The sequence below is a fragment of the Melanostigma gelatinosum genome (genome assembly GCF_949748355.1).
Source record: "Melanostigma gelatinosum genome assembly, chromosome: 20".
In the NCBI taxonomy this organism is placed as follows: domain Eukaryota; kingdom Metazoa; phylum Chordata; class Actinopteri; order Perciformes; family Zoarcidae; genus Melanostigma; species Melanostigma gelatinosum.
This window is the reverse complement of record NC_136653.1, coordinates 8,879,647-8,906,557: the sequence shown is the minus strand read 5'-3', so window position 1 is coordinate 8,906,557 and position 26,911 is coordinate 8,879,647. Positions and strand designations below refer to the sequence as shown.

Sequence of the window (26,911 nt, the reverse complement as noted above, 5' to 3'; positions counted from 1 at the left end):
GGATTTGCCTTCCTGTCTGCTCCATGGTTCACTCTCCCACCAGACTCTCTCTCTCCGCTCTGTCCACCTTCTTGCCTGATCTCCACGTGTTGACGCGGTCGGCTTTTTAATGCGAAGAAGAAAAAAAGGGGGAGGAGGTTCACCCTCTGGAAAACCTCTCGGAGCCTTTACACCTTCCAGCCAAAACACGGGCTCACAAGCTCGCATCTCAGGGGGTTAAGACCCTGGTTTTAAGTTCAAGACTAGAAAAGATCCAATCAGAGTTTAAAAATACTGCAGTTCAGTATTTTACTGCATACCTTTGAATTAGCCAGCCTGATTTCTTAAGAGGGCAAACAGTACGGGCTTTGATGGAAATGCGAGTGAACTTTAGAATAATAAGGACCTCGATTTTGGGGTTTATGGGGCCACCAGTGGTGATTTATAATTGTCCTCTTCTGCTGTAAAGCAGTCAAATCAAAAGACAGAACTGTCTTCCAAAAGAAGCCTGACAGGAGTGTTGGTTTAACAGCAATGGTTGAACATCTTCACCACCTTCACTTTACATCAGCCTCCAAAAATATATTCATATTATACTTTATTAAGTACACCATTCTTTGCTTGGTGTCTCCTGTCATATTATTATTTGGCAAACTAAGTGCATAATGCACCATATAAAGTAGATATAAAGAGTGTCAACTCGTTGCAGTGTCCTTAAACTTTGATCATTGTGGAATAGGTGTCCTCCATCCCAGTTCCCATCACAGACACGGATCACTTCCACGTCTCTCTGTGAAGACCATAAGATTAGATAAGTGGACGCATCAGTCTCTCATCTTTCTGAAAATGTCTCATGTCAGACTAATGAGGAGATAATAGTGTGATGTTTCTTAATTGATTGCATATTTAATACAGGTATGTTCACTTCCACTGAGACCTGAGGAAGACCATCTGTGGTTGAAACACATCAGTCACGTCCACATGAAATACAATAAGTTTGTCCTTTTCAAATCGGTCAATACTTTTCTAAGTGCACACGGCTTCCACACCATGGATCATGGATCAAATCATATATATATGAAACAACATGGATGCATCCAAATGTAACCGAGTGATAGCAATGATTTTTCTCTAAAGAATCTAGTCAAGTAAGAAGTATGTTGCATTAAAACTACTCTGACGGGAACTATTTTACTAGAGTACATGTCACCGAGTCAATGAAACTTGTCACCTCTCACCACTGGAAGTGGTATGTGCTTTTTAAAAACTGCAATCAGTGAGCAAAACACACACACACACACACACACACATTTCTCTCTCATCCAGCTGCTGAGCTCAAAACAGTAACAAATATGACACTTCAAGCCCAAATTGGCCAAATTTGCACTTCCATAAACTGCGCCCACCTGCGGGTCCGCAGGACTTTCCGTTGCACCTGACTGGGAGTCCCCATGAGACACTCCCCGAAATGCAGCCATCAAAATGACAAAGACGTTAGCTCTGATTTACAAACACTTGCCAAACAGCAATTTGGTTTGTATATGGTGAGCTACAGCGCATGAATGGAAGCCCATCCAGCTGGCGTCGGGACTGCCCCGTTACAATACAAGTGCCTGTGCGCGCCTGCAGCCATGGAGGAGGTGAACACGCTGCCAATATCTGCTGCGAGTGTAGCGGAACGCGTGGACGCAGACTTAAGTCTGCAGTCTTACTCACATCGGCTGTTTACTTGACATTTGCGCTTTTGGAATCTTCAAAACTTGGGGGAAAAAGGGGGGGAAAATAATTTAACAAATGTCCTTTTTGGTACAAAGACTTTATCCATACGTCTTTTTATTAGTTATCCCACGTCACAGTTCTCTACTACAAGCTTATTTGCAGAAGAACCTCGACACACCTCTCCTTTCCTCCCTGCTTGCGTCCTTGCTCCGTCTTCACGTCTCTGCTCACATCTTCATATCCACAGCCGCGCATTTAGCTTCTCCTCTGCAACTTACAGGTCGTCTCTCTCACCCGCGAGCCCTCAGGAAAAACACACCACGCTTGTACTTGGCTTCGTAGGCCCGCTCCGGTTTCCACAATGACCCCGTTGAACCGAAACCCAGCTTGTTATTGGCCATATTGTTTTTCACTGTAGATTCCCACTTTGGGACGGACGTGTCCATTTGACTGCTTGTTTTCCCTTCAACATGGCGGAGAGCCCTTTATGTAACGTGACCCCTTTCAATATGCGGCTCCCAAATAAGCAGCAGAGCTACGCTGACCACCTCCAAACTTTTTTACCTCCCATCTTAAGCCCTCGGGTGAGTTATGGATGTTGTCATTTCCTGGTTATGTTCAACCGCACACTGGCACGCATGGTGCACGAGGGCCAAAAATAGCCGGCTAAAAAGTTAAAGGCAGACAGTGCTGCACTGTTCCATTACTATTTCATTTTAATGGCCCAGTTCCTCCTCTGAGTTATGGGATTTATACCACCCCCCCCCCCCCCCCCCCCTTGCACAGAAGGCAGGTGTAAAATGTAGTTTGCTGCGAGTCATACTAAAGGAACATAAGTCTCCTTTGGAGCTGCAGCTAAACTTTCGTCCTCATGTCATACATACTGTAAGGATTAGCTGAGTGCAGCAGCAGTAGTAGGAAGTCCCTTGACATGGCCCTCTCAGGACGAGATGAATAACTGGGGGAATGATAAGTTCACCCTGTTCATTCGCATCTCGGTGTTCAAAAAAAACCTCAATTAGAGAAAAATGTTGGATCCAGTTGTGGTGTAAGTTGAGTGACTACAAGTGAAAAACAAAAACCGCTGACAAGGGGATTATGGACAGACTGAAGGCGGAATAAATGGATGGGGTCGCGTTCGGTAGCAGATGTGGCCCCTGCGGAGTGGTGGTGGCCGGGTCGGGAGAGACGGAGGGAGGTGAAGACTTGGATCGGGGCGCACCGGCCTCGGCCCCGGGGCCATAAACTACAACCTAATTGAAGGACACCGCGGAGACCCTGCTGTTACCGAGCGCAGGACGGAAGTGGTGATTGAGTAGGGGGGTCCCTTGCTCTCGCTCTCTCTCTTTCCAGCCCGGGAGCTCCGTCGGCTGGAACAATATTGGTCTTGGCGAGCGGCTGCGGCGAGCGTTGCTTAACCGTGTCCATTTACGCCGAGGTATAAATAATCCCTCTCCCCTCGCCGTTGCGCTCATCGCTTTACCTCGCATACCTCGGTTATGAAACTGATGTTTAAAGTGCCATCAGTTTATATAAATTATTAACTCGGTACAGGGGTTAGATCAACTATTTTACATCTCTAGTTGTCAAACCTGCCTCCTCCCTTTTTTTTTTTTGTTTTACCCCCCCGGCTCCCTTCCATCGATGCCTGGCCGTCCTCCAGCCTCCTCATCTGTTCTCTCTGAACATACGGACGTCTCTCTGGGCTTTCTTACAGCATGTCTGCTCCTCCGTCTCCGACATGCAAACCCCTTCCTTAAGTGTTTGGTTCGGGTCGCAGTCTGCCAAACACGTGGACGCACTTATCGCTCACCTTGGGGGTTCTTTTCCACGTCTCACTCCATACATTACAGCGCCGTCCCTCTCACTCTCGCTCTGAGACGTTTTCGAAATGCCGCCAGAGGTCGGTCTTAAGTGGCCCCGAACCTGGCCTCCGTGTTCAGTCTATCCGTCCATTTCATTTGTCAGCTCACTCTTCGCAGACGCGGGAGCCTGTTTAGAAGCGCAAAAGGTGCAGCAGAAAAGTTCCGTTTTATTCACAAAGGTTAGAGGCAGATTACCTCGCGTACACCACCCCTAAAGTGTTGTAGATTCATTTGTTATTGAATAACGCGCGACAAAGCTCTCACAAAATTCCGCTTATCACAAAAAGAGACATAAAGCGAGAGAGTGACAACGTCCAGTTCGTTCAAGGAGAAGGCCATGTGTGCGCTGGCTGCCTGGCTGCGAGGGTGACATCGGCTCCATAACTCGGGGCCATTTACAGGGTGCCGACTCGGGGTCACTCCTTTGTCTCCTCGTACCTCGCCAAGGAGATAGCTGAAGGATTGACACGATGCACACTGCTCCACAAAGTACAATCACTGACAGTATAGCTACCTACAATTTCACATTTCTCCAACGGGCAGTATGACTCGGACGATTGTTTTTTTACTCTTGTGGTGATGATGACGAGGACAATAACGAGGATTGGTTTGATGATGACCTACTATTTAGTCCAGCCCCCAACTTGATTGTCGGACCGTTCGTGTTTCTTACCGCGTGCAGCGTAATCGCACGGTGTTTCATTAGACCTGGAATGCTGCTGTACAAGGCCATTAGGCAAAATGCAAACCATTCCTGTGGCAGATAGGCACCAGATGAAAAGCCTCCCCGAGTTCAGTCAGGGCAGCACGTTGACGTTTTTTTTTTCCGATACCTTTATCATTCTCATATTGTCCTTGTTGTTTCCCCTCTTTCAAGTCTCCCTCTACAATTACCTCTCATCCTACTCGAAGTGGGCTTCGGCCACTGGTTCGACTTAAACTGTCACATTACGGCGGGGAGGAGGGCAACATCAGTGGGGAACATTACCGTGAACACTAACATGTGAAACAAGATGTCAGATAAAGGCGAGACACATTTGGCTCCGCACTTCAGAAACAATCACAGCTCCCGGGGGCCCCCGACGTCCTCTAGCGCGGAGCGACCTTCGCGGTGATCGCTCCTGACTGCTGTTTTGGCTGCTCGTTAGCTCCGTGCGGTGACGTAGCAGCTCCCTGAGCGTAAGGCGAGCCCCCATGCTGTGGTCGCTGGTGTTATGTATGTTTTGATTTAACCTTGTTTGGCCAAAAATGGGAACACGGGAAGGGGAGGAAGCATTTATAAGTGCCTCCAAATGTTCACGGCATCCTAAACCAAACACACACACACACACACACACACACTGGTCCTGCGTCGGCTACCATTAAAGCCGTTTTATAACTGTTTTGGATGGCACTCTTAAACAGCTGGAGTGATTTCAAATGCTACCTTAAACCCTTTTGAATGTAAATATGTTTCTTTCTGTGTAGTCACAGTGGCTGCACCACAGACGTATCCCACAGACTGTGTCTCACTAGGTAACAATGGATGTCAATGCCTTGTAGCTAAATAGTAACGAGAAATGTTGTTTGGTAGAAGGTACAAGTCCAGTCTAAAGGCCTTTACACGCCGTCAATTGGAATGTTGCACTTGTCGAAAATTCACATCGCTGCCAGTATGGATAGTTTTAATGCGGAATATTTCGCACTTCCGTGTTGTTTATAGTATACGTCACACCCCCAATGTGTAAAGGCCTTTATAGTTTGATATTCGAGTTCGCTCAAAAACATCTGAACATAAGGTCCAGTTACTAGCTTCTTTTTTTTTAGCTTTCAGCTGCATCTCTTGGTCTTCATCAGTGGATGGAGTACACTCGGTTGTTATCACGTAACCTGGATAAAACTTGGGTTTGGGGATCCGGAGTTTACACACTTTGTCCGTGTCATGACAGCTGAGCATACTTGACCCACTGATGAAGACCATGAGTTGCAGTTTGAAATCAGTTGAAAGCTAGTAAGTGCACCGTGAGCTGGTATTTTCTGGTTAAATTAATGTAGCAACATTACACAATGAAATATAATTCGGAGTTATTTCAATACGAATTTGTCACAGTGTTGCGTACTAGTTTAGTTTATAACAGCGAGACACAAACTAGCTTACTGTCACTGTGGCTCAAATTCCAGTATTTGACACGAGACATTAGGATGTTGACTCTTCTCTTTGTCGTTTGTTTGTCTTTTGTTTTGCTTTTCTAAGACGATGTGGCTGTAGAGGTTGGTAGGTGTCTTCTTCTTCTTTATTCTCTCATCCCCGTTCCCTCAACTTATTCTGTGTAATCCAGCAATTGCTCTAACCGTGACTCACTTCCATTCCTTGCTTCCATTGCTCTCACAGTCGAGGAGATCGAAGGTACTACCTGTCTCCCATTCAATAGGACGTTGCTGACTAATAGCGTTGCGAAACGCAAACAGTAAAACCATTTGTGTGATTGGTTCACCTTCATAATGTCTGTGCGTAACCAGAGGTCCACCTCTCACCTCTGCTCTCCATCCTTGTTTTCATTTGGCCCGTGTCCTCATGTCAAAGCTAATCGCTCTTAAAGGGGCGCATCGGACGGTCAACTTCTTCCCTCAAACACAGCGGAGAGTTCACACTTTATTGGCTCTTGCCTTGTACAAAGACTCATCTTTCACCTGCTAACTTGTCATTTTCATTAGAGCGGACAGGAGAGAATCGTTCCTTCACACGGACACCTCCAGTCACCTTGCGCCTGCGGAACGCACTAATAATACAAAATGATTCATAAACGTCAAAAAAGAAAACATCCAAAGCAATAGCCAGCGGATTAGTGGATTGTAAACCTTAAATCCAGTTTAGGCTCATTATTATTTTCATTAATAGGGTTTATCCACAAGTTTAGTTTGGGTAAATTCATTGTATTATCTTTATGTTTATGAGGAAGAATAAAGAAAAACTTCTTTTTTTTATGTGTTTTTTTTTTTGCGGTAGACCTGAGAAGTGGAGTGACGAAAAAACGTTTGATTTAGACTGTTTTACATTTCGTGTTTGGTTTAAGAACGGGTCAAGAAAAGTTTTGCCAGGATTTCTGTGAAAACCGGTGGGGGAAAAAGTTTCATTATTTATCCGAGTTATACTTTAAATCAATGAATCTGAACCTCCTTTGACAGACCTCTGGACCCCACTTTGAGAATCACTAGTTTAGAATGTAGTCAACCTCTCTTCTTATTCAACACTACATCACTGGCTATCACTCTGCACAAAGAGGACTTAATTAACTGACGCTCCTCCATAAATAACAGCAAACATCTCGTCAGATGTCTGTCTCGTTGACTGTACCTGTGTGTGTGTGTGTGTGTATGTGTTCTCTTGTGTGTGTGTGTGTCTTCGTGGTTCAAGGGGTAGGTGCCTGTTGCTCTCATGTCTGACTATTCTCTTTAACATGATGTTGTGCCTCTCTTCTGGCTTCTCCTTTCTTTCCCTTCTCATCACCAGAGGACGCTGACTATAGTAGCGGATTCCAGCTAGGTGAGAGACGTTGCCTCCTTTCTCTTCCTTCTGCCCTCCGCTCCCTCCTGATGCAGCTGTCCCTTCGATGAATGAACAGTTTGGACAGTGGGCCAGGATTGTGTTAGATTTACATGAATCCCCTTAGCCCCTCCTTCATAGTCCAGCCTTCATAGCGTGCGCCACATTACGAAGACATTATCAACCCTGACAAATAGTTATCTGCTTTTCATAATGTACTTGACGTGTTCCCTCTAACTCATTCAACTTGGACTCGCATGTGAAAAACACGAGGAGTAGTCCTGTAGCGGTGCAGAAGCCTACGGTGTGCTATTTTTGCCCTCTTGCTGACGGCGTGAGTCCAATGGCAGATCTCGTCGAGGGTTTGCAGAATATAGTAGTTACCCTGTTCTGCCTCCGCTGTGGGCTTGCAGACGTCTTCGAGAACAGCTCTGGATGGGTTTGGTTTTGTTTTTTGCACGCTTTGTCCTGGAGGTCCGGCTCCGGCGCCGGCATCGTTGATGTGGTCCCGGTCAGAGTTAATGACAATTACCGTGGGCCGCTTTGGTTCTGCAGCCCTTTCCAGAGAGCTGCTTCCAATTCTGCGTCTTGTACAGAAAATGCTCCCCATCATGATTTTATTACCTCTGTCGTTTTTCCCGACAAATCACAAGGTATCGTCCCGCTGGAGGACCACAGGCCGTACCGGCTGGCTCGTACACAAATCCTCTGTCTGCCCGTCTGCCGTTTTTTCTTTCGTTTCTGTCTCTTTACATCTTTCTGTCTCTCTCCGTCTCCCTCTCTGCGTCCCATTCGGTCTGTATTCAGAGGTTGAGGTCGAGAGGTGAACTCTCCTTTGCACACTACAACGTTCAGACTCCAGATTTCGCAGGATATCCAGTGCAAACGCGAGTTTATAAATACGTAGTTTGAGCCATGTCTGCCAAGCTCAATCAGGGTCACTTCCCAAGGCCGAACCATGCCAAACACCAGTCCGTTTTTCACTCCTCCCTGTCCCCTTCAGGCTTGCCCTTACTGTCACCCTGCCTCCTCCGTGAGGTCAATAACCTCAGCCTCTCCTCTTCCTCCTCGGTACCCAAACAACATCCAGCGCTCTAGCGGGTTAGCAACATTTCTTGACTCCAGCAGCCCAGAACGAGGTTTAGCTGAAATCAGAGAACCTCATGAGGAAGAGAAGAGAGAGAGAGAAAAAAGAAATAGTGTAAGTTATAATAACATCTTCTCGATGCGAGTACTTGCTGCATGGCTTTTCAGCCTGTTGGATGTGGTTGTGTGATTTAGAGTTGGCCCGTCCCTAAAAGTTTGAAATCCTAGAACTTACAGATGCTTTTGCAATGCTACTGAGGTTGCATGGGGAAATAAAAGAGGCAGTGGGAGGGGGGTGGGCAGTTGTTGTCCTTAGTCTTTGGTTCGTTTTCCCTTCATACCTCTCTCAGTGATGCAATGTCTGTAAGGTCCTTGGCCAAAAGCGATCCTGGAGCACTACTGGGTGGTTGTGGGGGGGGGGGGGGGGGGGGGAGAGCAAATCCCTGTGCTCAGATGTTGATAGCTTTTAGAGCCAGCAGACTGGAGAATCAGACCTAGGAGGAGGAAAACTGCATCCCATGATGCCTTCTTATCGGGTCTTTCTAGGAAGCAGTGCTTTGAGACTTTTAACTATGTACGGAGAATTAAGAGCAGTTTTGACACCCAGGGCACTTTTCTTTAGTATAGAAGACGTACAAAGACATCTGTTTTTCCAGTGATCTGTAGGTGCACTCAGCTCGAGTCACAAGAAAATCCAAACACTGACTGTGACATGGGCGCATATGCACGGTGACACATCATGAACATAATCTCAATAGTCACACACTGAATATCCAAAGAGAAAGGTGGATGGATGGAAGGCAAGCAAGTAGCTCCAAATCAGTTAAAGCTGAACGATCCGGGGCTGGAATATCCATCAGCCCCTCTCATTCCAATTATGTCCAAGTAATGGAAATAAAATGGTTAAAGTGTTATTTCACTGAAACAAAAAATGCTCGATTTCCAAAATGACAGGAGACCATCAGGCTGCCGGTTCAAGGTTAGGTTTGTTAGTCAGTTTTTCCCCCTGTCTGTGTCCAAACATCTGTAGATTGAAACGATACACATTTTTATGGTGCTTTAATCAGTATTAGTAACTCGAGTTGTTCCGATACGGAAATGCCTCCAGTACAGCCTGAAATGCTGGATCAGGTACCTGCGATCATGCAAGTCTACTCACCGACCCAATACCTCAATATCATATTATCTATCGGCTCAATTACTCTACACAGGAACAGGAACAACAGCAACACGTTACACTCGCTACCAAAGTCCTTACACCGATCAGTACCGCACACGTGAATGAAGCTCCGAGACGGAAGCGAGCCGGCTCACTCATCCAGGAAAAAAAAAACGATCGTCTGCATCGGTGCGAAAGAGCCATCTCGCTTCTTTCTCATCTTTCGTAAGAGCCACACATGCGCAATAGGGAGAGCGTAATGCTAGCCAGAGCTGGCAAAATATCAGCAATTTGGCAATATTTTACGCTGGAAAATCTGTCGAACTAGACAATAAGAGGTTCCATGACATTCATTCTCTGTACGCATTCATTCATGTTTTACAAAGGGTTTAAGTCAAGTGAGGCCATGCAGCAATGATAGCAATCATACATCAATACAGGGTACATAGTTATTGTTTTACACAGTGGAATCGATTCGGTACTCTGTTTTGGCTGTACGCATGTTCGGGTATGGGACTCATGACGGAGAAAATGGCATCAGAACATCTCTATTGGCACCAAACATTGTAGTTGTTTATAGAGTCTGAAAAGAGACGTGTAAGTTCCTTGAATGCGATTTTGTCGTAGAGCCTCTTCCCCATCTGAGCATCAGACTGATGAGACAAGCAGGTATTACAGTACTTTTGGCCCTCAGAGGGCCCCTTTGGCATGTTGATAGTGGCTTCAAGGACTCCAGTAAAAGCAGAAGTACTTGTGTGTGCGTACGGGTTTTTTTGTTGTTGTTGTTTTTTGCCAACACATAAGGCATGCCAAGACTGAGCTCGCTGCAGCAGGTAGATGATGGCGTCGTCCACCCCCACATGAGGCTGGTATGCAAATTGCAGAGGGTCCAGTGAGGATTTCACCTGCGGCCGGAGGCGGGCCAAGACCAGCCTCTCCAGCACCTTCATCACATGGGATGTGAAGGCAACTGGTCGATAGTCATTGAGGCCAGATGGTGTCGTCTTCTTCGGTACAGGAACCAGGCACGACGTCTTCCACAGCACCGGGACTTCCTCCTGCTTCAGGCTCAGGTTGAAGAGGTGTTGAAGGACATTAGACAGCTGGATGGCACAGGTCTTCAGGACCATGGGGCTGATGCCATCAGGTCCAGCAGCCTTGCCTTGGTGGAGTCTCTCCAGCTGTCTTCTCACCTGGCCAGTCGTCACAGAGAGGGGGGGGGGGGTCATAGTGTTGGTGGTGGCAGAGCCCTTAGAAGTGGAGGGCTCTGAGTCCATGCAGCTCACCAGGGGGGACAGAGGGGGAGGCGTTTGGGAGGTGTGGTGTGTGGAGGAGACAGATGAGGGCTGTGAGCTAAACCTATTGAAGTGACAGTTTAGCTCGTTGGCCCTCACCAGGGAGCCCCCTGGTTGTCTGCCTCCCACCTTGAAGCCGGTTATCTGCTTCATCCCTGACCACACCTCCTTCACTTTGTTCTGCTGGAGTTTGGCCTCCAACTTCTTCCTGTAGATGTCCTTGCACTCCCTGAGCTTCACCCTCAGGTCACGCTGGACTGTCCTGAGCTCCTCCCTGTCCCCAGACCTGAAAGCTGCCTTCTTCTTGTTAAGAAGAACTTTCAGGTCACTGGTAATCCAAGGTTTATTGTTGGGAAAGCAGCGTACAGTCCGGGATAGAATGGCGGTCTGTTCGCAGAATTTAATGTTTTCAGTGATACAGTCAGTCATGCTGTTGAGGTCCTCCCCGTGTGGTCCACAAAGCACATCCCATTCCGTAGACTCAAAGCAGTCCTGCAGGGCGTCGATAGCCTCCTGAGACCACCTCCTCACAGTCCTGGTGGTCACAGGCAGTCTCTGCACCAGAGGAACATACCTGGGTGTCAACAGGATCAGGTTGTGATCGGACCTGCCAAGGGGGGGGAAGGGCAGTGGCACTGTATGCATCCTTAGCATTAGCATACAGAAGGTCCAGAGTTTTATTGTTCCGAGTGGGGCAGTCAACATACTGGTGGAACGTTGGCAGGGCTTTATCCAGATTGGTGTGATTAAAGTCTCCCATAATAGTCAAAAATGCACCTGGATGTTGAATCAGCAATCTAGACACAGTGGAGTGGATGGTGTCCACTGCTGCCTCAGCGTCAGCTGATGGGGGGACGTACACAGCCACAACAATGGCGGACGTGAACTCCCTCGGCAAATAATATGGACGCATCACCACGGCCAACAGTTCAATGTCCGGGCTACAGAAGCGTTCCTTCACACACACATGGTCGGGATTGCACAACCTCTCGTTCACATACACTGCAATCCCGCCACCTCTCTTCTTACCGCTCTGTACAACGTCTCTGTCCGCCCGAACAGTCCTGAAGCCGGGAAGCGACGCACTGTGATCCGAAAAATACGCGTGCAGCCATGTCTCCGTGAAACACATGACGCTGCACTCACAGAAGTCCCTCTCAGTCTTTACCAGTGCGCCGAGTTCGTCCGTCTTATTCGCCAAAGACCTCACGTTCCCCGTTATGATCGCCGGTACCGAAGGTTTGTACTTCCTCCTCTTCGCCCTCCGCTTAGAGCCCGACCTGCAGCCCCGAGCCCTCCTCCATAGCTCTGCCGGGATCTCATGCCTGGCGCCGGGCAGCGGCCGCGGTTTCCTCAGCGCAAACAGCTGATCGCGGGAGTAAACAATGGACCCACACATTGTTTGTTGGTGGCTCTCCATTACAAACAGGAAGAAAAGTCACAGCAAGCCACGAGAAAGTTGACAAAAAGTTACAGTCCGTTGTCTGACCTTAAGAACCAAACGTTAAGGAAAAATAAAAAGTAGAGGGGAAAGAGTGAAAAAAGACTAAAAATTAAAACACAGTGGGGAGCTGCTGCAACAGGCAGCCGCTGACACGCCGCCATCTTAGCCAAGAGTCAGTGAGTCAGTCCTTATGAACCACATAAGGACGACGCCATCATCTACCTGCTGCAGCGAGCTCAGCGAGCTGGATGGATCCGGTGGCTCTGTGAGAATCACTTTCTTTGAGTTCTCCAGTGCATTTAACACCATCCAACCAGTGCTGCTGAGTGAGAAGCTGCGGGTGGTGGGGGTGAACGCGTCCACCGTCTCCTGGATTACTGACTACCTCACAGGCATACCACAGTTTGTCCGACTGGGCCATGTGGTGTCTGATACGGTGGACAGTGATATTGGAGCCCCACAGGGAACTGTTCTGTCTCCCTTCCTGTTCACCACTGACTTCCAGTACAACTCTGTGACATGCCATCTGCAGAAGTTCTCTGATGACTCTGCAGTGGTCGGGTGTAAAAGGGACGGACGGGAGGAGTACAGGGCAGTAGTGGAGGACTTTGTGGAGTGGGCCGGTAGAAATCACCTGCGTCTGAACGTGGCCAAGACCAGAGAGATGGTGGTTGACTTCAGGAGGAAGACGACAGCTCCACAACCGCTGAGAGTTCTGGGAGAGGATGTGGACATGGTGGAGGAGTACAAGTACCTGGGTGTCTCCATCGACAGCAGACTGAACTAGAAGACCAACATCAATGCTGTGTACAAGAAGGGGATGAGTCAACTCTTTTTCTTGAGGAAACTTCGATCCTTCAACGTGTGCAGCAAGATGTTGGAGATGTTCTACCAGTCTGTTGTGGCCAGTGCACTGTACTTCGGCGTAGTCTGCTGGGGGAGCAGCATTGGAGCCGGGGACACCAACAGACTTAACAAACTAGTTAAGAAGGCCGGCTTCATCATTGGCTGCAAACAAGACAATCTGGAAGAGGTGGTGGAGAGGAGGACACTGAAGAAACTATTATCCATATTGGATAACCCGGACCACCCTCTCCACCACCTCCTGCAGGGACAGAGGAGCACTATCTCCAACAGACTGATCCAGCTCCGCTGTCACAAGGACAGATACAGAAAAACATTCCCGCCCACTGCCATTAGACTTTATAATAAAACACCTCGGGCCAGATCGTCGTCCTTCACATGACTACAACGCTACAGGCTGTTGCTTGTTGTTGGCGATCCTGGCTCTACTGTCCAGGTTGTTTAGTTTACTAGTTGCTAATTTTATTTAATTAATACCACTATATTCATGGTATATACTGTGCATTTCTATTTTCTATTCTATTTTAGCTTATTTTTTTATTTTTTATTAATCTATTCCTTCAATTCAATATCTGCTCTGTTATTTTATTGTACTGTAGATATTGTGCATTCCATATGTTATATTTTACTCTGTAAATTGCTGCTGCTACAAACGAATTTCCCCCTGGGGATAAATAAAGTTTACATCTATCTATCTATCTATCTATCTATCTATCTATCTATCTATCTATCTATCTATCTATCTATCTATCTATCTATCTATCTATCTATCTATCTATCTATCTATCTATCTATCTATCTATCTATCTATCTATCTATCTATCTATCTATCTATCTATCTATCTATCTATCTATCTATCTATCTATCTATCTATCTATCTATCTATCTATCATCAGGCATCGTTTTGAGACGAGACATTCCTCAGCCCAAAGAGCTGTGGGATAAGACTGAGGGGAAAAGCAAATAGCGTTTGACACAAATGGACCTCTCGCAGCCAAAGGTGTAGAGCGCTGTTCCACCGTATAAGCCCGTAACACTTGGGTCGGGTACCACTTTCCAAATGCTTAGCGCGGGGGCCGTGGAAACTACTCCCAGAATGTGTTCTCCCCAGATAACACTCTAATGGGTTCACCACCGTGGACTGCCACACGTACATTTCAAATGGCAGACCTATACGAACTTTGCCTTTCGGCTACATTGAACTCTTGACTGAAGCTTCCCTGAAGTCCGGGTGTTGGGTCATGCACTTTGTGTTTACACTGTCGTGACCTCTTCCAGAAACGGTTAGATCGGTTAGATCTGAGATCAGCCATGGAGCCCACTTTTACTACAGTACCGAAATCATTTTCACAGATGTCTGTTAACAGTTGTGCGGAGGGATCATTTGAAGGACACACGCCTGTCTGTTGTGGTATGTCCCCTTCCTTCTTTTCACTTGCTAGCCTTTCAGAATTCTCCTCTTGTCTCGTGGTCCCTCTTCTCTCCCCTATTGGTTCCTCTCCTTTCCCCTCCCAATTCCTCTCCTGATTCCTTTCCTCTTCTGATTCTTCGATTGATTCCTCTCCTCTCCTGATTCTTCTTGGCATTTTACAGTACATTATGTTGGCCCTCAAAGACATGGCTCAACTTCTGTCTCCATAAAATGTGGGCACATTTTCCCTCAACAGTCTAGCATGTTTCATTGTATTATGTGAGCAATAAGCAGGCAGAGCAGTCCCACTCTCTACCCCGGGCTTCTGCATTTTGTCATTATGAGCAACAACACTCCCTCGTCCTTTTACTCGGTGTTGGGGTAATAACGGCTGACGGTGTGGAAAGCATCCTACGCCTCCCCAGCTGCCCGCCATGAGCCTTCCTCATCCCCCCCACCAACCGAGCCAGGCAGTGGGCACGCATAGTGGGGCCGAGAGAGCCGGTAATGCTTCCCACATTTGGTGCCCAGGAGCGTTACAGCGTCAAACCGCAGCGTGCGGCGTCGAGCCACGGGCGTAATGCTCACTTAATCCCCAGCTGCCATGCGCGCTTCATTCCATAGATGTCGTCTCCATTAGTCCAGAGGAGAGAGAGGGCCCCCGCCGGGAGAGCCAGGATGGCACAGGAGCTGTCAGCGCGGTGTCCTGTAGTTAGGCCACGGGCCTCAGACGGCGGCCCTCACGGCACCGGGGCCTCGCAACAGGTGGTTTCACTATGAGCCTGGTCCTCTTAGCTACACCGCACGTTTTCTGTCTCCCTCTCTGCACTAAATGAAGTTTGATTGGAGGGGAAAATGTCTTTTTTTTTTTTTCTTATTCTCCGTCTTGACATCTCACTGATCGCCTGTACGTGTGATGTCTGGAAGATGCCGGTATTGTTCTCAGGCTTCTCCTCTATGAGACGTCCGTAGGCAAATGCACGACTCAAGTCTTCTTCGAGTCATCTGTTAATTTTTTACGAGCATTTGTCTTGCTGCACTGTACTTCTTTTTCTTTACAGTGGTAGCCATTTCCTTTTGTTTTTTTTTGCAGGTGCGGGTTCGTAGCAACGCACGGGATAATCGTGTCCGAGTGGGCAGTTTTCATTCGCCGTTAGGGTCGCAGAGGCCTCAGAGGCGCTTTCGTCACGCACATACTGAAAATTTCCTACGTGGCTGTAAGATATTATCACTCTGGAAAATGGGCTTGAAGGACTGCTGGCGACTTCCAAACAGTGTGTGTGTGCGTGTGCGTGTGCATGTGCTTAGTCACAGCTTGTGTTTACACTACGTTAAATCTGCTCATCATCTTTCCCCCCACTTTTTTTTTTACATGTTTCTGTTTTGCTGAAAGGACTTTGAATCAAAGTGTGTGTGAGAGAGAGTGAGAGATGGTGTGTGTTGCAGTTTTGGCAATTGCCCAGTCACAGCCTGGTGCACACCATTAGGAGGTACGTGCGTGCATGCGCGCGTGAAGGAAACTTTAACTCCATGCCCCTGAAGACTGAACACTTTTGCAGAAAAGCACACACCATTTCGGAGGGAATTCAAAACTGATCTATTGTCGACAAATTTGATGTGACCTGTCAAACCATTGAATGAGGTACTGGATCTCGGTGCCACACATATCACGCATTCCTTTCCTACGAGTAAGCCTTATGCTTAGATCATCCTGTGACAAACGTGCCGGTGTTCCAACACAGCCGAGGCTTTCCATGACATGTCTGCATTTGAACGGGACTCGTTCCTTAATTCTGGATCAAATTAACTCCCATCCCCTCTGTCTCATGCAGTCGCCGTCAATGCTGAAGATGAGAGTGTTGTCGGGTGAGGGTGGGGGGGGGGGGTGGGGGGGGGTGCTGCTTGCTGTTGAATGACCCTTTGATTTAGCCACCCTTAGGCAGCGCTAGAGGGGAGGAAATGTACCTCCTGCACCTGCGGAAAGTAAGAGGAGGTTGCCCTTGGCCCGAGCCCAATGAGATCGGAGCTCGTCATACTCTACGGCAGACAGAATTAACGGCTATCACAGTACTACTTAAAGCCTTATTAACCAGGAGTGTTTACATTGTGATAAATGGCTCACCAGACTGGGGTTTTTTGGGGGGTGGGGAGAAGAAAATTGACTGCTGGCTTATTATAAGAACATTACACTTTTAATGTTTATTGTTATGATGTCAACCCGCGTGGGTATCGGTTACAGTCTGATGTCTTTACAGGAGAAATGCAGATGAGCGGTGTGTGTTCCCCGGGTGGGGGTATGGGGGGGGGGGGGGGGGGGGGGTGCTGAATGAGTAGATGAACCGCAGTAGGAATGGCACAGATGAAATAAGCCACAACTTGCCCACAGTGGAACAAAGTCTACCCCCGAATGTTCAGTGTAACACGATATTCGGTACTCGGACGCACATGTACAATCCTACGTATATACGAGCCCACGCGAAAAAACACGATTAGTCTGCTCCAATGACTTACGGCGTGTTTCATTTGTAACTCAGCATAGGTCCGTAACGCCATCCGTTATTGAGGGACTGTTTTGAAAAGAACAAGCCGAGAAGAATGCAGACTCTCTCTCTCTCTCTCTCGCTCTGCACAGCCTCGCAGTGGTTTGAAGATATTGTGGAAAGTATTAAGGGCAGCGGGTATCAGGAGCAGTTTCAAGTCCCAATTCTGCTCCCAGTCCATCATTTTCATGCCACCTTTATCTTGCATCGTATTTTTCAAGCTTAATAATTACTGATTTAAAAACTGGAATAATGAAAGAGAAGGCTGCAAACAGCCCGTGGAAGTAAGCAGAAATAGGTTATGAGAAGTCCTGCGTTCCGGCGATTTACAAATTTCTTTTTAAGGTTCTGCCAACATCTGCCATGAATATGAAACCAAAGTTCTCAAATTGGGGCGGGGGGGGGGGGTAAATGTCTCCCTTTGATCCGGTCGTTGATTATAAGATCAAGGCATGCCCTTGGATTGATATGAGAAGCCTTCGTGACGGCGCACACCATAAAGCAATCAGAGATGACGGCTGACGGTGGGGTAACCTTTCCTGAGCCAAACTACACTAAAGGACACACGCGTACATAGACACACTACAGCCGTTCACTAACTATACATTCACATACCAGTCAATTACATGACAAGAACATCTTTCGTTTCTTCCGTATCACACGATTAACTCTCAGTAGAAATGTGGTTTGAGAGACCACAGGATTCAAGATGTGTGGAGAAAAAAAGGATGAGTCATCACTACCTTGATTAAAAAGGTAATATAATAATTTTATATATGTCGTGTCTCACAAACGTTGAAAGTCTTTAAACATCACCACAGTCTCCACGAGAAATATGGATGCAGAAAAAGAAGGAAATTCAAATCCTCTGCATGTCACCAGAGGAGAATGTGAATAAGGGGTTTCGAGTGTGATATCCAGGGAAACTGTTTTGGCCGAGTTCTTCTTTCAAATACAGCAAAGATAGCTGTCTGAAAAACCGAGCTGCACAATACAGTGTGAGGTATTGGACGCCGAGCTGTGGAGGCGTTTGCCAAGATGCTGAAACGACCATGAATCACACAAACGTTTTGGGTTTTTTTTTTTGGTATATTTTAGATTAACGCGTCTCTTTCTGTCTCCTCTCCCCTCCTCTCTCTTTTTCATACTCACCTCCAGCTGGGTTCAGGAGGAGCTTCCGTCTGAGCAGAAGGGACAAGAAGACCAACAAGTCCATGTACGAGTGCAAGAAGAGCGATATGTACGACATGGCTGACGTGCCCACGTACGAGGAGGTCACCCCGCACCGCAGGCCAAGCGGAGACAAGCACAGGCTGGTGGTCCTAGTGGGTGAGTAGAGGACTGAGACTCCGAAATTTAAAATAAAAAAGCTATGATGTCACTGCTTACCTCACTGCGTTTGGGGTGGGGGGGGGGGGGGGGGGCTGTTAAACTTGGCACCGTAGATTTTAATAAAGCTCCTCACCTCCCAGCATGCAGATCACACTAACGACTGTGGCTCAGTGTTTCACAGCCCCAGGTGGCCTGGCCTCGCCCTCCCGCGACCCCAAAAAACGGGAACTCACCCGCAGTCATCCAGGGCCTCGCCAATTTAGACTTTAGCACTGGAGTAGACCTCGTATTAATCGGTCACATTTAGTAGACTGTAAATGTCCTTTCAATTTCTTTCCCCCGAGCCGATGGAATTGTTAACACACGAGGAGCGGGTGTTACAAAAGCCCCCCGAAGACCTTTACAACGTGCCAAGGTCTTGAGAATGAATTCAGCGGCTTCTCGTGCTCTATTTGTGGTTGGAAGACGAGCGTCGCCAGTGAACGCTGGAACAATATGCTCAGCCAGGTGCCACAGTAACGACTTCAATCTTTCTCAGCACCAACTGTGCTCGGTGAGCCTTTTTCACATTTCACTTTTTTAGGTTTGTTACTCAGGACAAAAAATAAAAACAATGACAAGAATATCCCAGACAGACAAAACATTCCTTAAATTTTCAGCGTGATTCCTTCCAATCTATTTCCATTCATCAAGAGAAGAGGTGCGCTCAAAAGTCTGCCCCGGTCTTTCCACAGCACTTTTTAAAACATTTTTTAAGGTTAATCTGGGAATGAACACCACTGGCAACAAGGTCTCTCTCTTTAAATTTTTTGTCCTCTCACGCATGCTGTCTGCAGAGTCCTGCTCCTAGCCCGATGGACCAGGCCTCGGTTCACACAGAGCATGGACTTCATCAGGCGCGTTGCAAATGAGCAGGCCCGTTTCCCCGCCAGCATGCCACAGCCCTTCCACAGAGGATGCTGAACCTCTCCCGCCTGTCATGCTAATGTAAATATTTTTAATTAACGTCCATAATTTGGAGGACAACCTATATGGACAATTTCACACATAACGAAGCAGAGGGCCAGGCAAAGATCTGCTTTATGTTGCCCTGCCTCCCTCTCTCCTTCTGCCTCTCCCCGGAGTCTCTTGATTTTCCTTATTCGAAATCTTTTCCCCTCCAAAGGTTAGTCTGTAAGTGCTCTTTCCTTTTTCTGTTCAGGGGTGAGACACATTATTCCTCAACATAAGGGCATGTGTTTTCGATACTCTTCATTTAATCTATTTGAGCAAGTTGATTCGTTTAGAAGGGCTGCGCGGTGGTGTCGTGGCTAGCACTGCAAGACGGGCCCGCGTTCGTTTTGCCGGGCTGGATTTTTTTTGTCCTGTATTCTACCAATTGACCCTTCAATTCACCATTTACATATGCAGTTTACAGTGATAGTAATGGCAGGTATACCATTGAAATTAAACATTGGCTCCTTGATTTTAGGCCGAGGCAGACACGGCTGCCGTTGTATGCACTGTTTGCACGCTGTTAGCATTGTTAGCTGTGAGCCGCCCGCTCAGCTGTCGCATATGCTCTGAACTTCGTACTGAGCACTTTTTATTGTTTCCAGCTCACTCATAATAAAACAATAACCCTGTAAAAGCTAAGTCATTTAATTCTTACGTAACCCTGTTTGGCTGCTTTTTCCCTTAGAACAGAGCTTCTAGCTTTACCCTAAACTCTGACAGCAACTGTGACCAGCGTCCAAACAGTGGAGGTCCTCTTAGTGAACATGATATTTTTCTAAATTACTCTATAAGCCCACATAATAACATAGCTGGCTAATGAAATGCTGCTTAGCTCTGGAAGCCTACTAAGCTTGTTAGCTGGACATGCTAACAACTGCTAACTTATGTCAGAGCGGATAAACCCGCTGTAATCCATTCCTCACACTCCTGGTCTTGTGTTGTTGTTTTTTAAAAGGCTAAAAAGCATTTAGCTTTAACTCTGCATTACCAGTGTTGCCCGTCTACAGCCTTTAACAAGTGGAGAAGCTAAGCAGTGAGTGGGGGGGAGGGGTTTAGTCAACGTAATACTGCATTGTTGTCGGGCTTGCAGACAGGACACCATGGCCTCCATGGCCTCCACATGACCCTCAGCCCTCACTTTCTTCCCCCTGTGGAAGTTTGAGTCTGTTCCACAGCGAGGAGGCCAGAGCACGTGTCCGGCTGCTTTTTACAGTCGACACGCTGCAATAAGGAATCTACCAAGACTGGTTTACAATTAAAAGGAATTTAATCCACTGATGCAAGTACAGTATTTTACAGTGAAGTACACTATTTCATGAAATATTAAATCAATAAAACCCCGTTTGCAAAAAACTCAACTCAGCTCCTCAGGTATAAAACCCGTCCGTCCTCTGAGAGCCATCACGCGTGAGAGAAAAAGACTTGAAATTAAACCACCCACATCTGTTCGAAACACCTCCTCTTCCGTTTATCCCGATTCCTATTGGCTAACTTCCAGGAGTGTATTCGCCTGTCTGCCTTTCTGTCCCTGAGTTTACTAACACATTCAATGACCGTCAGTTACGGTTTAATCCCTTCTATGATGATCCTTCAGTATAAACGTTAAACTTCTGCAACTTTGCAGAAGCTTCATGTCTTTTAGCTACTAATCCTAAAACACTTTATGTTTGTCTTAATTATGCATTCCCAATACACTTATGATCATGACTAATTATGAATTCTTAATTCTGAATTGTTAAACACTTTTATTATATCTACTAAACACACAGTTCTATGCTCAAATTTCTTACACCCCCCATTATTATTTTTGTATCAACCATCCCCCTCCTCCCCAAAGCTCTTCAGGAATGCCTGAAGGCGTTGTTTTGTTAATGTGGACGCACGGGTCCACAGTACCCACTAATGAATGACCTGCTGCTGCCCACCTCTCGCGCGGCGTCTGAGATGTGTTTCAAAGATAAATCAAGATGCTAATCTGGGTTATTTGATACATTTCAAATCAGACAGCCAATACAAATATATCTTTACATACTACATGCATAATTTGACTAAACCACTGATGGTTTTTGAAGGAAATCTGATTATTTAACCTGACAAACTGCTGTGCTGATTTCCACATTTCCCATGTAACTTGACACACTGAACTTACAGTGAGATTTTGATGAATTGAAAGCCTTCAGTTCGGGGGTTTAGCCCTAACATATTTTACACACAGCGATGCCTAAGTGAATATTAATGCAGTATCCAAATATATAAAAGTGGAACTCCATTTCAACTTCTGATGAAAATCTAGGAGTATTGTAAATGCCCCGCGGTTACCACACAGCACCGCTGTCATCCTTTAAATGCGGTAGCAGCAAAGCCAGCGCTACGTGTGTGAGCGGTGCTGTAATAGACCCTCGCCCTGGATGCGAGGCAGGCTGGGAGGTTTGAGGCTGGGTCGAGGCTCTGGGGTCCAGACAGAGCAAGGGCCTCGCCGGGCCTGGCCTCGGCCTCTCCGCACACACTGCATGCGATGTGCTCCGTGCTTGGCCTGGAAGTTATCACACTCGCGATATTACAAGCAACTTCTCTAATGAGCACGGCAATGAAATCGGACACTTTTACCGGCACGGCAACGTGCAAGGCCAGGAGTACCGCAAGAGGGCCAGCGAGAGAGACAAACAAGGAGGGAAACACAAACACAACAAGAATACGGCAGCTTCGCCCAGAAAATTTGTTTTTATTGTGGCGTTCAGATTTATAATGTTGCTGTTGTGTTGGGGCATTGTAAAAGACAAACAATGCACAAAGAGGTGGCGTGTTTAAGGTCAGACGGTGGAACGGGACCACAGGGCACAGCTTCTGCTTGTAAAAGACCCGGTGGTGGGCCCCCTTGGCAGGCGGTGGCACAGCTGGAATAAGCTTCAATCGCCATTGAAGGTATTCTGATGAAGGCCTGCTGCCATGCATCATTGATATCACAAGTGGCGAGCAAGTCAGCGACGCACAAGGTGAAAATTGTTTTACGAGCACGCAGAAGTGGGGGCCCGTTAGTCGCACCGAGGGTAACCCGAAACAGCCCCCGTTGGCTCCTCTCCGCGTCGCGGGGGCCCTGACATCCGCGTCGCGGGGGCCCTGACCTCCGCGTTCGGATTCAAGCAAACAAGCCTGTGTGGAGGCTTGAGGCCCGGCGGGACGGGCCGTCTGCACCGCTGCGATAGGGCCCATAAAAGAGCCTCTTTTTGCCGCGCTCTGCCACCTTCAGCTCCTACAACAACATCGGGCCCGCAGCCTCGTTCAAACAGCACCCGCCGCATTCCTCCCGCGCTCCCGAAACAAATACAAAATGAACTCCATTTCCTCATCTTAATAAATCACCCGAGCTCTCAGCCCCCAGGTACTCTGTTGGTGGATTTTTATTTTTTTTTCCCTCACTGAAAAACTCCTCCCCAGCTAAGATTGATTGCTGTCTTCGCTTGGCCATGTGTTTGTTTATGAGCGACGGTAACCGCAGAATACTTCGCGCCGTCGCTCCAAAAAGGGCCTCTGTATTTTTCTCTCTCTCTTTTTGAATTCACAGTGCGAGCGCGTCGAGGAAACAGCTTTTATCGCTTACAGCAGTCGCACAATGGGACCCATAGCATGTGTTGTCGGGTGCAAGAGGTAAAGCGAAAAGCGCGCGGTGTGAATTTGTCCGCGTGTGAAGGCTGCCAGGGTTTCGGAGATTACCCTTAAAAGAGCCTCGTTGTCCACACCTATTTATCAGGTTGTGGATCACTCCTGCAGGCTTTCCTGCTTCACACCACATGAGATGTGGAGGAGAAGTGCAGATAGCACGAGAGGAAACTGGAGCCCTCTTTCTCTTAGAAATACACAGCTCGTCCTTTTCAATATTTTCTTCATCACTTTCCGCCTAATCCGCCTCGCGGAGTGAACTCACTGTCTGTTTCTTTTAGAGGAGCGGCCTGCTAAACACATTTTCCCGGAGAAACAAATTTCCAACGGGGTTTTGACGCGATTGTAGTACCTGCCCAGAACGTCAGGCATGCGAAGAATCCCGAGCCCGAATCGAGCAGCGTCTCTCTCAACTGTCCACACACTGCGGAGCTGTGGTGGAACACCGAGAAACGCCAAGCCCACGCCACGTGTTGCTCCAAAACTGATATTCTTGTCCAGTCCGCTGAAGACATCGATGCCAGTCGGTTTGAATTAGAGTGATGTAGCACCAGTGTAACACCCACCGAAACACCCGAGAATCTGTCTTTCACAGACGGAGGGTAGAGACGGAGGGAGAATTAAAATAGAAGAGAGAACATGTGGATATTGATTCACGAGTGTGAGGTTTGCCATCTTTTTTTTTGTGTTCCTTAATATTAAAGTTCCACAGATGAATCAATCGTCAATACTCCAATAACCTCTCCCGCCTTCCCTCTTTCTCACTCATTGCCTCAGTTTCCCCACTGGGGATGTGATGGAAAGTCTTGCAACAATACTGGGAAAAAGCTTTTCTTCCTCTCCTGTGTACCTATGATGGTGTAGTGTAGAGACAACCTTATTAAAAATGAACCTGTAACTGTAGTAACTTGCTTTTTCACATCAAATCAATTATCTTTGCTCCAAAGGCTTTTACTGGGCTGATTGTGTTTTAATAGAATATGGAGTTCAATTTACTCTGTGGTAAATTGATTTAATAACACAAAACCTAAAAGAATACTTTCTTAGAAAAAAATAAAAGGGACTCTGGTCTAAAAGGTAGAGTCAGCATAATCTGTTTATTAATCCCAGAGTGAAAATACACATCGCAGCAGCACAGGTAGGAAAACAGATAAGAGAACTATTTGAATAAATGATTTAAAGAAAATTAGGACATTATCTTAAAAAGAAAGTTGTAAAAAAATAAGAACAATACACATAGTATATAGAAGTATAATAAGTAAATATAGTGCAATATGAAATAACATCATGCCAGATATGTAACTACAGCTCTCATAGTAATAATTATACGAGTAATATATCGTGGTGGAGCAGGTGTACTGTTGTAATGTGTTTACTTTTATTTAAAGGGACAACCCACCGATTGAAAATGTCCAACTGATGATGTCATCGGGGTAACCGTATAGACTGGGGCTTGAGACTACATAGTGCTAAAAGAAAGCCCGGGGTCTTACAGTTTAAAAGATGTGGTTGTGTGCGAGGCAGCGATGGTCTTGATACGCAGATGGGAGAGTTGCATTATGGGAAATGTAGGATCCAGTGTTTGTCGAGATTGACCCATAAACGAGGGACTAAGAGGATATATTGGCCTCTGCTGCCCCAATTTCAACCATTCTTTTTATGTTTGTGTCCTTTTTGTCTCTTTTGAGTCCTACAGCTTTATGGAGGTGCAATGCTTAATTGATGGAGAGCACCTTTAATATGTTGCTGTTAATTTTGATGCTACGTGATGAATCTGTTGGTATATTTATGTGATCATAGCTACATAAAAACATCCCTTGTAGAGCCTGTATTGGTGGCATTTATTGCACCACGTTCTCTGTGAGAGAAGGTAGTGATGGATTGTGAGACATCCGTCACATTACCGATGTGTCTGTGTTTGTGCAGGACCCGCAGGCGTCGGCCTGAATGAGCTCAAGAGGAAACTGTTGATCTCAGACCCCGAGCACTTCAGTGTGACCATCCCACGTAAGTTCTCTCCACTCAGGTTGGATCAAGCCCTGTTTGTGCATGTGTGTCACTGGTCAAATCCAGCATTATCTCCCAACCGTTCCTCTGTGTGTGTGTGTGTGTGAGTGTTTTATACATTGTATCCATAAAGCTTAAGCCTTAATCCGGAGCATGGTTGTAGATCTGCTATTTATTGGCAAATCACTTTTTAAAGGGAATGTAAACACCATTTGGCTTTCTCCATATGCTGCATTCACTCCAGCTCGTAAGAAACAATAATTCCGATCAAGCTGCAATAAAAAGGACTTTAAATTGCGCTGTATAACAGGCGTACGAAATATTTTAATATGTTAAAGGTTACATTTGCATAAAAGTTCATCCGGAGCACACAAACAAACATACTATTTTATGCTTTTATTTTCTTATTATATATATTTCTTCTCTGTTTAATCATAGTTAGAACAGAATGTATGAAGAGCAAGTAAATAATAATAATATATATATTGTCTTCAGATCAAGCCCCTTTTTTTTCTGCAGAGAAAGTTAGAAATTTATTTAATTTTGTTTCAAATTTTTTATTTCATTTTGATAACCAGTCAAGCTACAAACAAGAAACAGGAGGAGAGAGAGCGAGGAGTAAAACATGCAGGAAGTGGAACACGGGCGTTGCATTCTTAACCACTAGGCCGCAAGCAGTAACCAAACTTTATAGTATTTCTATGTTGTGTAAACATGTCTGCAGTAGGCGAGCTCTCAGTACAGCTGATGTGACCTCAGGACGACTTACTTTAAACACATCGAGATGCTCAGAGAGATGGAATAAGCATGAAAGATCAGTGGTGTTGGCGAGCTGCTGTTCTCTGGAGGAATGAAAGAAAACAACAACACTACAGCTGTGTTGTCACAGGGATTAATTGCCTCCCTCTGTACTGGTATCAATCCGTTTGTGCCAAAGAAGCGTCTTGTACACCTGTGGACAGAGACAAACCACTTTCGGTGATGGATGTTTATCTTAACTAACACAGTGTGTGAGAACGCTGCTGCTGTTTGAGCAATGGAGGTCCAGTCTGACACACACACACACGCACACATAAAAAGGGAGCTGTCTGGCAGTGAGTAACCGGTGTCAGCTCCTCACAGTCGGCCTGACGAGCACCAAGTGACGGACATTTTTCTACCTCCTGAAGACATGCCGTTCCACTGCCTCATGAGTTGGCGCCGAGCTACCCGCTCTGTCCGTTCTGTCTCGGCTTGTTTCTCGCTCTCTTCCTGTCTTTCTCCGCCTCCTTCCTCCTCCTCTGCCTCAACGACAGCTCGCCACAATGAATGACATCCAAAACGACTGGCTCGCCAAGCTTTTTCACTTCTGAGGTGTCCCAAAGCCAGCACATCGGGACAAATACATCTTTTTGATTTATACATATAAGCAGGGCGGTGGCATTAGTAGTTGCGTAGCCACCATCTGGGGGGCTCGGAGGGAAACTGCAACATGACTTTGAGGAAATACGAGCAGCGCTGATATTAATTGCCGTGTTGGTTGCACGCCGTGTGGCATAATAGATGTTTCCAAGTCAATGTCCCCCGATATTAAAATCCCATCGGTGGGGCCTATTTTTTATTTGTTTTTTCCCACTGAGGCATGTTAATTGTTCTCAAATGTGACCTGTGATGCTGTGTTTAATAGAGCCCAGACAGCCTGATTCTGACCCACATAGAAGTCGCACTGTGTGGCTGTCGTTGAGAGGAAGGAGTCGGAAAGTATCTGGTCTGCCTCTTTGTAAATGTTTGATTGCTGCCAACGGACACATGGATGCGTTTAACACTTGCTGTTGTTTCGGATTAAGCCATACCACCACATACAACCGGAGCTTTGGAGACCACCGACTTGTGGCCCCGCCGAAGATCTTTTTTTCTCCATCTCACTCTGCTTGTCGCTGTAAAATGTAAACCAGCCGTCTGAGGAACACAGGGAGCGCTGCAGTAAGCCATTAGAGTAGGGAGGTGAAACATTTTGATCCCAATCCAAGTTTACTGATATTTTCCACCGGTTT

At 46.7% G+C, this 26,911-nt stretch overlaps 1 protein-coding gene across 1 annotated transcript in view; it reads left to right on the top strand.

Annotated features, from left to right (window-relative positions):
• The window catches only part of LOC306794297 (MAGUK p55 subfamily member 7-like), a gene marked incomplete at both ends in the record, with an annotated part of 130,173 nt that overhangs the window by 62,324 nt on the left and 40,938 nt on the right, over window positions 1-26,911 (top strand). Inside the window, 4 exons of the mRNA XM_079292334.1 lie at window positions 5,797-5,817; window positions 7,054-7,086; window positions 18,045-18,215; window positions 24,798-24,878. Of these exons, the coding sequence (XP_079148460.1) occupies window positions 5,797-5,817; window positions 7,054-7,086; window positions 18,045-18,215; window positions 24,798-24,878 (306 nt within the window). The remainder of the gene's footprint in view (window positions 1-5,796; window positions 5,818-7,053; window positions 7,087-18,044; window positions 18,216-24,797; window positions 24,879-26,911) is intronic.